Source organism: Hesperophylax consimilis, chromosome 7, assembly GCF_061612785.1.
Source record: "Hesperophylax consimilis isolate HC1 chromosome 7, BYU_Hcon_1.0, whole genome shotgun sequence".
NCBI classification, from domain to species: Eukaryota; Metazoa; Arthropoda; class Insecta; order Trichoptera; family Limnephilidae; genus Hesperophylax; species Hesperophylax consimilis.
Window position 1 is genome coordinate 6068996 of NC_142842.1, and position 16670 is coordinate 6085665.

At 35.4% G+C, this 16670-nt stretch overlaps 1 protein-coding gene across 2 annotated transcripts in view; it reads right to left on the reverse strand.

Annotated features, from left to right (window-relative positions):
• The window catches only part of LOC149422212 (uncharacterized), a 103456-nt gene that overhangs the window by 11039 nt on the left and 75747 nt on the right, over window positions 1–16670 (reverse strand). For both annotated transcript variants that reach the window (XM_089633158.1, XM_089633157.1), the window contains exon 2: window positions 11365–11794. In XM_089633158.1, the coding sequence (XP_089489284.1) occupies window positions 11365–11786 (422 nt within the window). In that variant the 5' untranslated portion in view covers window positions 11787–11794. The remainder of the gene's footprint in view (window positions 1–11364; window positions 11795–16670) is intronic.

A 16670-nucleotide genomic window follows, 5' to 3' on the forward strand; every position in this document is an offset into this window, starting at 1 on the left:
TATCTGACAGCCATTGACAGGTTATATCAGTTGACGGATTGCGTCTACTCGGCAGAGGTCAACGCAACCAGTAAAAGATATTTAACAACCAGGTAGTACCTATATATATCTAACAAGTGAGATTAAGTGGCACTCGCTTACGGAGATGGGTCGACGCACCTGGCGGGTCGTGCTTAAGATGCATTTACCATTGAATTAACAACCAAGTCGTGACACAGTAAAGTTACTGGGCCCGCCGCTTACCGCAGACTGCCCTAAGGTCTTAGACAGTCAACAGTCGACAGTCAACAATCAACAGTCAGTCGTGCAGCCTTTAATTTGACCATTTTGCATAATAATAAAGTCTGGAATGGAGCAATATTCAAGTGTCCAAGATAATTATTAAGAAACTGATCTAAATACACTAAAATAACCGAAACTGGAGAAATTTTTGGTAGGCCAGAATTCTCAAGAAGAGCTTCAGAATTCAGGAGTAATCGATCACATATTCGTTGTGCAGGTCGGTTATAGGTAAAATGATCCTGAACAAAATGATCGTATACAAAAAGATCGAAAACAAAATGATCGTATACAAACTGATGGTAAACAAAATGATTGTAGTCAAATGATCGCATACAAAAAGATCGTAATATATAATATATAATCGCATACAAAATGATGGTTTACAAAATGATCGTAAACAAAATGATCGTTTACAAAATGATTGTAATCAAATGATCTTATTATTTCTAATGATAAGCTAATGTTGATAATGATGGTATACAAAACAAAAGTAATCAAATGATGGTATACCACAGACATAATATTCATATGTCTATGTGGTATACAAAATAATCGTAATCAAATGATGGTATACAAAATAATCGTAAACAAAATGATCGTTTACAAAATGATCGTAATCAAATGATCTTATTATTTTTAGTGACAAACTAATGTTTAAGAGACGAGGTTTTTATGCATAGCACAAAGGAAAAATATTATTTTTAAGCAATAATTATTAGCCTGAAACGTATACCTATATACATAGAAAAAAATCTGAGAAAAAAATACATGCCGCCGAAAATCAGATTTAAGATAATTTAATCTTAAATCTTAAGATTAATTATCTTAACTCTCAAATGATCGTAAGCAAAATGATCGCAGGCAAAAACTAAACAAATTCTTATTTAAATAATTTAAAGCAAAAATATGATAAAATGTACTTACGATCAAATGTGCTAACGATCAAATGGTCGCATACTCGTATATACCAGACGCATTATCCATTCCGGATATTTTGGCAGCGCTCGGGCGCTCCGTAAATGCCCGACGTCTCATGACGATTTGTCAGCCATTTACCTCTCTCAAGGAGTATTGTTTTGAAGATCAAAGGCCTATTTTCGTCGATTGACCGCAGGTACTTAACAATATTATGAATACAGAAACGCCGCTTACGGTTGCTAAGTTCCATTCTCATGATTAGTGGTTCGGCTTGCGCTTCGGTTGGCAAATGTACTCGTACCATTAGATACTAAAAAACGTAGTTCGTTTAGCAGGTCAATCGACAAACTAAGCTAGAAAAAAAACTAATTTAGAAGAAATCAATGAAGAGACATTTAGACACCCACTATTTATATCAAAACAAGCATCCAAAGCACTGCCAAAATATCTTGAATGGATAACGCGTCTGGTATTTACGGATATACTGCAGGTCGGTTTAAGGTTCAGATTGAGGTAGTAAGCTCAGGATCAATTTTTGATTATTTTTCAGAGAAAATTGTAAAAAAAAGTAGGTACTACATTTGCCACATTATACAACAAAAACTGTAATAACTCTGTTCGAAGTCGAAAACAGACAATTTGAAGGACAAAATTTACTAGATCAGCTAATCAAAGACGTGTACGAATCGTGGTATTTTATTATAAAACAAGAATAATTCCAAGTAATTATTTCAGACGATGAAAGCAAGATCGTGGTTCTCAAAAGTACAGGGTTTTCCAATAAGAGGTGTTATTTTGATAATCAATCGTAAAAGATCAATGGTTTCGTTGCTTGTGTGGCACGTAGCGTCGTCTTGTTGAAAGTAAACGTTGTCCAGATCAATACCATCCAATTCCGGCCATAAAAAATCATTAATCATTCGATAGCGCAATCCATTCACCGTAATTGTTGCTCCAGCCTCATTTTCAAAAAAGTAAGGTCCAATGACTCCGCCGGACCATAAACCGCACCAAACAGTCACACGTTGAGGATAGAGAGGATTTTCAACAATAACTCTTGAGTTTTCCGAGCCCCAGATGCGACAATTTTGCTTGTTGACTAAGCCACCGAGGTGGAAATGGGCCTCATCACTCAAGATGATTTGCATTTGATTCACTCAAGTGATTTTTTATAATTTCAATGCGTTGTTGAAGCGTGTATCGTTCCATTTTTATTAATGGCGTAGTTTCTACTTGTCAAATGTAAAAAAATGACAGCTTCAAAAGTAACATCTACCGAAATAGCGGGCTATTCAAAATAACACCTCTTATTGGAAAACCCTGTATAAGCCGAAAGGTATTCGGGAGCGGATAAGAGAAAATGCTAAAAGGCGACACAAGACTCTAATAACGAGTTATAGTTCTAATAACATTTTAATTAAATTTATCACCAGAAAAAAATGAGTTTTATAAACTCATTGGGAATAATACATTATTACTTTGTTATCATTTTGTAATGTATTATCTTGTAATAAAAAAAAATAAAAAAAAATTTGCAACGAATTCGCAAGGATAATATATATTTTAGACCGATATCTACGGTTGTAAGTTATTTATATTTAAGATTAATAAAAACAGTACCTTATCACTAAAATGTTTTATGTAAAACGATTTGAACATTTTGTAAAACGCTTTTTAACTATGAGATTTCATTTATCTATACGATGAATTAGTAACTTCCGAGGTGTTTTTCTAGAAAAAATCTGAGAGTAATACGTTCATCAGAAATAATAAAAAAAACCCACGGAAATATCAATTTTCTGGGTCTGTTAGAGCAAATTCGACTGTAGGTCCGTCCATTACGCCTGGCCGCGCGCCGAATATTTTTTGACACGACTTCTTCACTTATGTCGTTAAGATTACCATTTTATTTTAGAGATTTGCTAGGGCAAATTCAACCGTAGGCCTGTTCAATACTCCATGGTCGCGTGTCGCATATTCTTGTGCACGGCTTCTTCACTTACTTCGTTAAGGCGATGCACTAAGTCGTGTAATATTTTAAATTGAGCCGCTATCAATAACAGCCCTTACTTACGTAGATGGCGATAAGGTTTAAATTCCCGCTTAACACCATCCGCCTGTTCTGATTTATGTATGAAAAAAACATGGCCAAAAAGTGCCTTTTATTTTATTTTGTGGATGTTCAGGCATAATTTTTTTTTTCGATTATTTTATAAATAACTTAATTTGCCACATTATACAGTAAAATCATAACCGAAAATGGGTATATGAGATTTTGAACTTTAAAGCAGTTTTCATAGGCCTTTACATTATTTTTTTCTGGGCTTATAAAAAGACTTATCTAAAAAATACTCGATTATTTCAAAGGCCAAGAGATGTATTCTACTCGCAGTATTTAATTAAAGCATCTGAAACATTTTTAAGCGACCAAATTTTCAAACCAAAAACACATGATTTTGCATTACTACGTATGGCATCGCCTTACGTTTCCGACATTATTTTAGGGTATTATCCCGTCTTAAGAAGTTTTGGGCATCCGTCAGAAATAGCGCCCGGGTGCATTGTATTAGATATTGCATCCTGGATTCAGATCTGATACTAGAAAATAGTATTAAGGATGGGTTACATCACCTATAAAAATATATGCTTCATTCTACGTTTGCCAACTGCTGCGAATAATCACTCCCTAATTATGAATTAATTACTCCAGGCACGTGTGAGAATGTTTGCTCAACTGGTTACTAGTTTTGTTTGCCGAATTCTGTGCGCAATAATGCTGTATGCTTTCTGCACAATGCTAATATTAATATTGTTTTAAAGGCATACTATTCGTATCAATGCAATCTCATTACAGAATTTTTTACGCAAATGTGTGTTTGAATTCGTTGTTGTGGGCAGAACAGGTGTCACTTTCCAGGCTGATCATACATTCAAATAGTAAAACAATATTGATTAATAAATTACCCATGTTAGGCCGTCGTCCATGGGTCGGTAAAGAATCGACATAAACCGAGTGCTGTAAAAATCTATCCAGAAAAGTCAAGTTTACTAAAGTAGGATAACGGTCTGCAGTTGACCTAACTCTAAATCACTGCGATATCGATGTAAAATAATATATTATACAGGGTGTCCGGGGATAAAGGGTTGTTTTTCATGTTTATTTTAAATATTGAAGAATATTTATTTTCCCATACAAACAATTCATCTTTTTTACCTAAAATCTACCTTAACACATCAGAATTTCGAAAAAAGTATTTCATTTTTTTATATTGATTATAAGTACATTTACTAATATTGTTTTGCATTTACTTTATCAGTATTGTTATTTCATATTTATTTTCGATAGCTCACTAGGTATACTATTCTATTCTTATAATTGATGTAAATAATAGTACTATTATATATAAGTAGTGGATGCTATCAGTATTGCCCAAGTGAAACACGACCATTTGGAATCGAATTGGATTTAGCCATGTTTAATAGCCTACCTATATTTCTGTAACCTTCCTCTTTCTCATCTCCTTCCCCTCACCCTTCCCTTCAGTTTCACGAGATACCTCAATTGGGCATGCATAGTCCCACTGGCCCGGACAATTGGGACTCTTATTCGTCATCTTTCTATACAAAGAAGAGTGTCTGGGAGTGTGTTTGTTTTTTATACAAATCTTCAGTTTTTTTTGGAGATTGATGAAATTTTGCACACTTGACCTTCAATACAAGAGGAAGGTCACTGTCTATGTGAGGTTTAAAAAAAACATCCTATTTTCCTACCCCTCAAAGCAGAATTGATTCTTAACGAATGATACATGAAAGACTTTACAGGGAAACATATGATAATAAATAGGAGGAAAATGAATGTCTACATCTGATTTCGAAAAGTTCAGCGTAAAGACCGGTCAACGCCGGGAACTTCAGTGCCAGACTCGGGTATGAAGTATTTAATGTGCCTTTCCTTTACACCTGTTAGTGTATATTTATAATATTACCAGCAAACAGCACACAGCAAACGGTCGCGGTCTCGTCTGTCTCAAGGCCGGTCATTCTGCCGGCCATTTGACTGGACAAAGTCGTAAAACGTGTTGGATTAATCATGAAATGACGAAGCCGTTGGTAGCAATGCATCTGGTTCCGTGATAAAACAGAACACGATAAAAGAAACAATGTACAGGGTCTTCCAATAAGAGGTGTTATTTTGAATAGCCCGCTATTTCGGTAGATGTTACTTTTGAAGCTGTCATTTTTTGATATTTGACAAGTAGAAACTACGCCATTAATAAAAATGGAACTATACACGCTTCAACAACGCATTGAAATTATTAAAATTCACTATTATCAATTATTAGAATTCCATCGAAAAATCATCTTGAGTGATGAGGTCCATTTCCACCTCGGTGGCTTCGTCTACAAGCGAAATTGTCGCATCTGGGGCTCGGAAAACCCTAGAGTTATTGTTGAAAAGCCTCTCTATCCTCAACGTGTGACTGTTTGGTGCGGTTTATGGTCCGGCGGAGTCATTGGGCCTTACTTTTTCGAAAATGAGGCTGGAGCAACAGTTACGGTGAATGGATCGCTATCGAGAGATGATTAATGATTTTTTATGGCCGGAATTGGTTGGTATCGATCTGGACAACGTTTACTTTCAACAAGACGGCGCTACGTGCCACACAAGCAACGAAACCATTGTTCTTTTACGAGAAAAGTTTCTTTGAATATCAAAATAACAGCTCTTATTGGAAAACCCTGTATGTATATGTACATAATATATAAAGATATGACGTTAGGCTAGGTTAAGGACTGGTTAGGTTCGGTTAGGTTCTTTTCTTCACTGCTCTGTTCTATCATGTTCTGTCTAATAATTTTCTGTTATATCATATAATGTTTTATGATATCCTGTTGCAACATGTTTTGTTGTATCACGTTCTGTTTCATCATGTTCTATTATATTATGTTATTTTTTTAATTGTTTTCTAACTAACTAACTAACCATCACGCCGTTTTCCCGCAGGGGTAGGCAGAGAGGACTCGGTCTTGGCACACACTCCTTGCCTCATTCACATTCATCCATACTCTATTATTCTGACTCTTGACATGGCCCGACTCGAGTATCTGATTAACTTGCCATGTCTTCCTCGGGCGTTCCCGATTTCTGCTACCGTGTTCTATTTTATCATAATCTGTTTTAATCATATTCTTTTTCATCGTATTTTGTGTTTTCATAATCTATTCATCTATTGTATCATGTTCTGTTTTTATTATGTTCTGTTTAATTATGTTCTGTGTTATTATATTTTGTTGAATCATGCTCTGTTATATAGCATTCGATTATACCATGTTCTGTTTTATCACGTTGTTTCGTTGTTTCGTTGTGTTCTGTTTTAATGATATTCTGTTCTGTTTGATCGTCTTTGTCTTATCGTGTTCTGTTTCTCGTGTGCTGCTTTCTCAAGATGTTCTCTTTTCTGTTTTATAATTGTGCTTGTTTATCATGTTCTGTTTGTGCGGGTTACTAATACAACTATATACTACGAGCATCGATGATAAAACTCCTATATACACTTCATAGAGTTTGTCCACCGGCAAAAACAACAATTTTGGTCAATATTTACTCTTGAGTGATAATAATTTGAAGTGCAAATAGCGGCCGTATGAGGTTACATGCGATGACAAACAAAAGTATTTATTGACCAGTATCGATTCTGTCGATTACGTTATGGAAGATGTATTGAATTTCGTTGAGCCAGAAGCGATCCAGACATGATTATTATTGTTAGTCAAACCAGTGACATTTGAGCACTAAGCGACCTTGGTGAAAGCCTCTTTATTGAGTTATTATTAGAATCAGTTATTCAATACGTGCATCGGATTATAACTGTGAATTATAATCGTAATATGTATGAATGGGTAAGAATGGGTTTTGTCGTTTTGGCCAGGAAGGCAGAGTTTTTGGATATCTAATTAAAGAAATGTGTACATTTTGAGATTTCGTAAAAGATATCAAGTTGTAAACCATTTTAAATACAGCAGTCCATTTTAAATAATTGCCCTGTTCATATTTGAAATGAAAAAGGCTCCAAATGTTTTTTTCTAGCGAATTACAGCTGCTGAGAGACCATTGATTAGTGATACTTGAAAACAAACCGGGGAGCTTTTTGGCTTCCAAATTGATTACTTTCATAATAACTTGCAAAATGATGTATTTGTAAATTATATCGTCTTACAAGGCGATGTGTTCGTATATTTATTAATCCCTCAGACTAACTTTTTCGCTTTTGGGAACAGCTCATATAGTCTCACAGAAATCGTTATGTCTCCCTTACTGTCATGGTTAGAAATATGATCTGAACTGTGTTAGAAAGAGAAAACACCACGCTTTATATTCAAATATAAAAATTAACCACAGAAGAATTAAAATGTGCATCTTTATGAAACCAAAGGTTCCGACCGCAATTTGAGAAAAATTTATGAAAATTTGTGATTTTTTTTTATATGAAACGAAAAAGTGAGGTGATGATAATGTTTATAATACATTTGGCTAATAAATAGTGTGTTATTTCGTTATCATTAATTTTAGTGCAGTGGTTAGACGAAAAACGTAAGGAGAATTATTTTTAAAACTTTTTATGTTTGCATTGAAAATATTGATATTAAAAAAAATATATGTTTACTTCTAATAATACAATTTGAAAGAGTGTTTCATTACCTTTCAAAAACCTTTTTTAGTTTTCGGATAGTTCAGACCATTGATGTATTATACATCGTTCAGACTTATGCCATTTATTTGGATTTTATTTCAAAGCGGAAATACTCGACCTTCTGATTACAGGGCCTTGAGGGGTTAAAAATGTATATATCTCTTCTATGTAGTTTCCTTGGGTAGCTATTCCTATTCAGAAAAATGCGCTTCACAAATTTGTAACAATTCACACAGTGAATTATTCAACTTAGCTCATCACAACATCAAACCTAAAAATCAGTTAATAGCATGTGTCACATTACTGTACACACTACACAGATTAGATCTATCCTATTCCCTTTCCTTCTTTCCCACCATCCCAACCCCATAGATTAAACCTACAACTTTTGTATGCATTAATTTAAGACACTTAAGCCCCGCATACCCAATTTCTAACAAGTTTCTGGTTAAATCTTTAAGTTTTTAAGATCTAAAAAAATATATGTTATTTTTAAGATAATATCAATACATTTGTTAGGCTGAAAAGTTAGTTTTAAGAAAATTTCTAAGCTGTATCTAATGTAAAAATGGCAAAGTTAGCTCCGAAAATTATTAAAAACACGATTTGTTATAGACATGAAAAAATTCGTAGTGCATCTTTAAATGCAACTAAAGCGTTTGTCGGGGGATTTTTGCTCTGTTTGCAACGAGTCGTGTTTTATTAAACGTTATCACCATTTTCGTTTAATTATTATCGATTTTTAATATTAGCGCGCTCCCGCTAACATTCGTATTTACATATGGGCCTAAAGTGAAAACCTATTTATTAGTTCATTTTATATTTACCATGAATAAAATTGAATCACATTAAATGAAGTTAAATGAAATTAAATAAAGAGAGATCCAACTCGCAACAGCCTGAAGGTAGTGGGGAGGGAAAGGAGACGGGGAAGAGTAAAGTGGGAAAGTACCTGGCTATTCAGATCTGGTCATCAAACAAAAGCCATTTCAAGCAAAGTTTCAATTCTGAATGGTGTTCATACACCAGGGCGATACTGAGAGTATCTTACACTCTGTAACTTGCCACAAATATACCATAAAATAATAATTTGAACCCCCTACCTCCAGCTTGGTAGTCGAGAGTCTAACCCCTCGACCACGGAGGCCGTCAATGAAATAAAACTAGCCTAGGTTTCAAGGAGGACAATTGGTATTTTGAGTAAGATAAAACTAGCCTAGGTTTCAAGGAGGACAATTGGTATTTTGAGTAAGATAAAACTAGCCTAGGTTTCAAGGAGGACAATTGGTATTTTGAGTAAGATAAAACTAGCCTAGGTTTCAAGGAGGACAATTGGTATTTTGAGTAAGATAAAACTAGCCTAGGTTTCAAGGAGGACAATTGGTATTTTGAGTAAGATAAAACTAGCCTAGGTTTCAAGGAGGACAATTGGTATTTTGAGTAAGATAAAACTAGCCTAGGTTTCAAGGAGGACAATTGGTATTTTGAGTAAGATAAAACTAGCCTAGGTTTCAAGGAGGACAATTGGTATTTTGAGTAAGATAAAACTAGCCTAGGTTTCAAGGAGGACAATTGGTATTTTGAGTAAGATAAAACTAGCCTAGGTTTCAAGGAGGACAATTGGTATTTTGAGTAAGATAAAACTAGCCTAGGTTTCAAGGAGGACAATTGGTATTTTGAGTAAGATAAAACTAGCCTAGGTTTCAAGGAGGACAATTGGTATTTTGAGTAAGATAAAACTAGCCTAGGTTTCAAGGAGGACAATTGGTATTTTGAGTAAGATAAAACTAGCCTAGGTTTCAAGGAGGACAATTGGTATTTTGAGTAAGATAAAACTAGCCTAGGTTTCAAGGAGGACAATTGGTATTTTGAGTAAGATAAAACTAGCCTAGGTTTCAAGGAGGACAATTGGTATTTTGAGGGCAATAAAACTAACCTATGTTTCAAGGAGGACAATTGGTATTTTGAGTTAGATAAAACTAACCTATGTTTCAAGGAGGACAATTGGTATTTAGAGGGCAATAAAACTAACCTATGTTTCAAGGAGGAAAATTGGTATTTTGAGGGCAATAAAACTAACCTATGTTTCAAGGAGGAAAATTGGTATTTTGAGGGCAATAAAACTAACCTATGTTTCAAGGAGGACAATTGGTATTTTGAGGGCAATAAAACTAACCTATGTTTCAAGGAGGACAATTGGTATATTGAGTTAGATAAAACTAACCTATTTTTCAAGGAGGACTATTGGTATTTTGAGGGCAATAAAACTAACCTATGTTTCAAGGAGGACAATTGGTATTTTGAGGGCAATAAAACTAACCTATGTTTCAAGGAGGACAATTGGTATATTGAGTTAGATAAAACTAACCTATTTTTCAAGGAGGACTATTGGTATTTTGAGGGCAATAAAACTAACCTATGTTTCAAGGAGGACAATTGGTATTTTGAGTTAGATAAAACTAACCTATGTTTCAAGGAGGACAATTGGTATTTTGAGGGCAATAAAACTAACCTATGTTTCAAGGAGGACAATTGGTATTTTGAGGGCAATAAAACTAACCTATGTTTCAAGGAGGACAATTGGTATTTTGAGTTAGATAAAACTAACCTATGTTTCAAGGAGGACAATTGGTATTTTGAGGGCAATAAAACTAACCTATGTTTCAAGGAGGACAATTGGTATTTTGAGGGCAATAAAACTAACCTATGTTTCAAGGAGGACAATTGGTATTTTGAGGGCAATAAAACTAACCTATGTTTCAAGGAGGACAATTGGTATTTTGAGGGCAATAAAATTAACCTATGTTTCAAGGAGGACAATTGGTATTTTGAGGGCAATAAAACTAACCTATGTTTCAATGGGGACAATTGGTATTTTGAGGGCAATAAAACTAACCTATGTTTCAAGGGGGACAATTGGTATTTTGAGGGCAATAAAACTAACCTATGTTTCAAGGAGGACAATTGGTATTTAGAGGGCAATAAAACTAACCTATGTTTCAAGGAGGAAAATTGGTATTTTGAGGGCAATAAAACTAACCTATGTTTCAATGGGGACAATTGGTATTTTGAGGGCAATAAAACTAACCTATGTTTTAAGGAGGACAATTTGTGTTTTGAGGGCAATAAAACTAACCTATGTTTCAAGGAGGACAATTGGTATTTTGAGGGCAATAAAACTAACCTATGTTTCAAGGAGGAAAATTGGTATTTTGAGGGCAATAAAACTAACCTATGTTTCAAGGAGGACAATTGATATTTTGAGGGCAATAAAACTAACCTATGTTTCAAGGAGGAAAATTGGTATTTTGAGGGCAATAAAACTAACCTATGTTTCAAGGAGGACAATTGGTATTTTGAGGGCAATAAAACTAACCTATGTTTCAAGGAGGACAATTGGTATTTTGAGGGCAATAAAACTAACCTATGTTTCAAGGAAGACAATTGGTATTCTGAGGAAGGTAATACTAACCTATGTTTCAAGGATCCCTCCTTGCCCCTAGGCGCAGGACGGGACGGTGGCGAGGGCGGAGGCGGCAGGGCTACCGGCTGCGGCAGGTGCTGAGACTGGTGCTGAGACTGGTGCTGCGGCTGGTGGTGCTGATGGTGCTGGTGATGCTGCTGATGGTGCTGCTGCTGCTGTTGATGATGCTGCCCCTGCAGCTGGTGGTAGGCGGCCCCGTACCCGCCATAGAAGGGCGGCAGGAAGCGCGCGTAGGCGCCGGGCACGGGCGGGTAGGCGGGGGCGGCTGAGGGCGCCTCTTCGGGGGAGGGGGCGGGCGCCTGGCGCGCGTAGGGCGGCGCTCGGGGCAGGGGGCGCAGGAACTCGGCGGCGGGGAAGGGCGGGGGCAGGGCGCGTGCTCCGCCCTCCACCGCCACGCTGCCCGAGATCATCTCGTCACCTGGAAAACAAGAAACACAGTCATAAGCCACACCACCAACATAATATACAACATGCTTCCTTCAAACTCCACAGCAACTTACTTCTTGTAATTATTTCAGACCTGATTGTATTAATCATTAACAACTTAATTGACAGGTCTGTCATCGTCGCCACCATTAAATTCCAAGTACCGACTAGGAACACAAGATAAAACACATACACAACCAACTATCAGACACACTCACTAACCAATAGGATGCGTGGTCTAGAATTATTGGTATATTTATAGAATAGCGCAATCTATTCAAGAACTTTGTGGGTAATGTAGTTTTAGTGATTTGTTTTATACATCGGATTTATTATTTTTTTAATTTAATATAAATATAATTTAATAAGGTTATAATTATTAAGTTCTGCAAGTATTTTAGTTTCTTTATTATTTCGATAGCCAGTACAAAGCCATTTTCAAACTGTGGTTAGACCATGTTGCAATGACTTATTTATATGGTTCTATTTACCCCCGCCCAATTTCAATATTCATAGAACCTATTTACTGAGAAAGAAAGGGGTGAAAATAGACAAAAACTTGCAGAACTTAATAATGACATTATTAAATTTGATATTAATAACATAACATTTTTAAGTACTAAAAAAAATTTTTTTATAAGAAAAGGTTTTTATGCATAGCACAAAGCATAATAAATTAATATAAGGAATAATTAGTCGCCTATAATATCAATACAAATTGAAAATAAAATAAATAGTAAAAATAAATGAACCCGCGCCTTCTGATGTCCGGCCAGACGCTTTGGACCACTGAGCCACGTCGGCTTATTTCCAACACGCCAAATAATTCAATATGTATTGGTACTTCAATCAACAATTAGTGGTTATTATATTTTTTTCACCTGCAAACAACCAACTTTATTTTTATAGGAAAGGCTTTGTTAGTGCTAATAGTCTCGATAGATATAATATGTCTCGACGCCATCTAGTGGGAAATTTAGCACTAACAAAGCCTTTCCTACAAAAATAAGTTGTTTACAGGTGAAAAAAAAGACAGACTATATCATCACCAGGACTAGCCCACATTTCAGAACACCTTCGTAACCTCCACTGGCTCAAGTGCTCTGAAAGAATCCAGTACAAACTGTGCTGGATGGTGTTTAAAACTATCAATGAAATGGCCCCACCCTACATCTCTGAACTATGCGTCCCGGAAAACACTGGTCTGAGGCAGTCAACTCTTAGATCAGCAACATCATCAGCTGTAGGCAGACTGATAGAACCTATGCGCAAGCCAAATACTAAGTTTGGTGATCGCGCTTTCGGAGTATCTGGGCCGAAGGCTTGGAATAAATTCCCTCCCGAACTAAGATCCATAACAAGTCCAACAGAATTCAGGTCTAAACTAAAACCTTACCTTTTTAAGCTGTCGTACTCTTAAATTAAATATACCATTCCTAAGAGAAAGTCCAGTTATATTCAATTTTCCAATTATGTCCCAAATCCTGTATCTAAATTTCGCTAATAAAGAATTAGATACTGCTAATTAAGTGTTAATCTCAAGTGACCTACCAGGTAAGTATTGTACTGTATATTATCTCCATAAATAGTTACGTTATAACATAGATCACTGTAGAAATGTATGATAAGTTTGTACAGCGCCCTTGAGGTGATTTTGCACAAAAACGGCGCTATACAAGTCATCGGTAACGGCAGTGCAGGCGGTATTTGACCCCAGGCCCGGAGCCCGCTGGTGATTTACGCTGAGCACGTGACTGCAATCGATAAGGGGGATCAACTGACTATTACGGCATCTAATGTTCATTATCGTACCTCATAACACGAGATAAACCGATATAGCACCATGCAAACAAACTTAATGTGCTTTTATACTATACAGTGCTGCTTTGGGTTATCAAGAATCAAGATACTGAATGATGAAGCTATAAAGGTTAACTATCCACTTAAAACTACGTAGTAAGCGATCAAAAAGAAGAAGGTGGTTTGAAGGGGATATATATAGATAGGAATGTTAGAGGGAGCGCAGAGCCAAAATCTCTTGACATCTCAGAATTTAAAGAAACAGATGTGTTTTTATAGTTTTCTGAGCAAACTTTGAGATTTTTTTGTTGTTGAGGAAATTCTATGTAATTATTTTTAAACTCGGGTTCTCAATAGAGCTTATGTTCAAAAGTAACATTTTTTATGCAGGTTAAAGGTTTAAAACTTCAAATTTTCAAGGGAAGTATGTAATATGTAGATAGAAAATCATAAAACTAAAAATTTAAAATATTTTAAATAAAGTAACAAAATCATTTCGTTGTGTTTATTAGGCATTAACTATGTAACAATTAAATTTCAAATTTATTTAAAAAACAAAATGTCTACAAATTTAAATTAGTTGAGTTCAGGGATAAATGACCGACAAGGTCGCAAACAACGGCGTGGTGAAAAGTTGTTGTAAGATATTGGAGATAATCGAAGCCTTTTAATAGCCGAAGATTTTTTTATAGCCGGACATTTATTAATATCTAAATATTTTTAGAGAAAAAACATTGAAAAAGCAATTTTATGCAAAAATTTGGGATTCAAACCAAACCATTTTCGCTCCAGGAAAATCGTAAAAATTGTAAGAAAAGCCACGGCACGCCCCTGCAGTACAGGAAATCTGCTACAGTGGGGAGGGGGAATGCTCGGAGGCTCCGTAATCAGGGATGCGGAAGAATGATTAAAGGGGTCCCTTTTTCCTTGATTTTAAACAAGTAATATTAAAAATAAATGTTTTCATTATCAGAATTTCCCCCGAAAAAATTGTTCATAAATATAAATGTTCATTTCCCAAACATCACATGCTAATTAAATTGATGATTTAAAGAGAAGTAGGTACGCATTTTTCTATAAACCGATTGCGATGTACAATAGATCAAGTCAAATAAAATATAATTCTTCATTTGAAAATAACATATAATAAAGTACTCGTATATCCCAAGAACAAACACAGACATATAACGTGAGTGATAATACATATAAACAAAATAAACGATTAGTTACGTCATCCCCCGCAAAAAATCTGTTCCCAACGTGCCACAACCCCTCCTACAAATACACGCCACCCACTACCACCCCACAAACACGATATTTTCTTGCAAACAAAGTAATTTAATAATAAACGCCAAGAAATTAACTCGGCAGCCATTAATCCCGTACGTAATAAAATCACCGGAGTCGTTTACGTAATTATGTTCGATTTTCAAGCATAAAAGTTTGCAGTTCGCCAACAACACGGGTTTCAATGTCAAGCTTTCACGTGGTAACTCCAGACCCCTCGCATCCCCACAACCACCCAATCCACCCTGCCCTCCACACTGGGGGGGGCCCTGTCCCCGTCCCCGCGTGACCTTGCCCTTGCTCCCCCCTACCCTCCAGGCAGAATCGATTTCAACCCCCGGACGTACACCTAACTTACTACCTCCCTCTCCCCGGTACTATAGATAGTCCAGATTTCTGTAGGGACTGTTGGCAGCGATTCTATTTTTACTGTGTAGCTCTTTCTCCCAACGACAGCTCGAACCACTTACTCTACACGAATCAAATAAACAAAAACACTTAATATTTAATAGCACGACACAGAAATAACACCGTTTAATTATTAATTATTACGATACACATGTGTTTAGCTGTAGTCTTTGCCTGGATACGAGAAATTAATTTTTCTTGCAGACAAAATTTACGCAATTTAGTGGGGGTGTTTTTTTAAAATTATATTCTGGTAAAGTTGCGAAATGAAGTTTGAAAAAGTTTTTTGCTTATAATATCAAAGTTTCATAATTTTGCATTAAATCTAAAAAGTACTCTAAATGTAAAACGGTTTCCTTGCAGGAGTAAAGTTACAAAGTTTTTTCGTAGCTACGCCATAAATTATATAAAAAATTGACATTTATAATTTTACTCAAAAATATAATTCTTTAAACCTGTATCAAATATTATTATGGAAAGGGGAACAAACCAATCTGCGAGGTGCGCGAGAGGAGGAGTGACCGTCTCCTTTTCTGAGATTTGTAAATAAATGAATCTGACAGTTTACAGGCAACTCGCATTATAATATCACTATTTATTCCCGAAAACAAAATCTGCTTACGAATAGCTAGTCATTTTTACAAAGGTGCGCAAATTGCTGGCCGCGTAAAAACTACGGTAAACAAAAGTTTACGCATGTTTTCAAAATTGAATATTTTGTTACACTATGTAGTTTTACAAATGGGTTATAAATTACCCATCTCACAATTTTTTTAGCGTCACTCCACCAGGCGCGACGGTTCGTTTAAAAAATAATATTCAGATCCTACACATAAAAGTCTCATGATGGACTGCACTGGAAACCTTTGCCTTAATTTACTTTTCAGCGCAAAGTATTTAATACACACCTAATTATTAATAATAATATGCAATCATGAAAATATTGAGTCCGAGAAGCTTTTTGTCACTTTTTCACGTGTTTTTCTTGGTGATCGGATAACACATCAAAATGACAATTCAACACACCTATAAAAACTGTTATAAAGTTATGAAAAGTGATGAAACAAAAACTAGTTTAAATAGGTTACATATGTCGGTTAGGTTAGGAAATAAATATGTACTGGTTAAATAGGTTACATATGTAATTATTTAACCTAGTTTTTGTTTCATTACTTTTAACAACTTTATATCACCTTTTAAATGTTTGTTTAATTGTCATTTTGAGGAGTTATCATGGAATCGTTTTTCTTTTGTATTTACAAGACATTGTCATTACAAAATACGTAGTTTATAATGTATAAGTAATTAATATTATTACAATTGTTGAACAGATACATTAGTATCTAAAAGTGTAGTTTTGCAGATAGATTAGA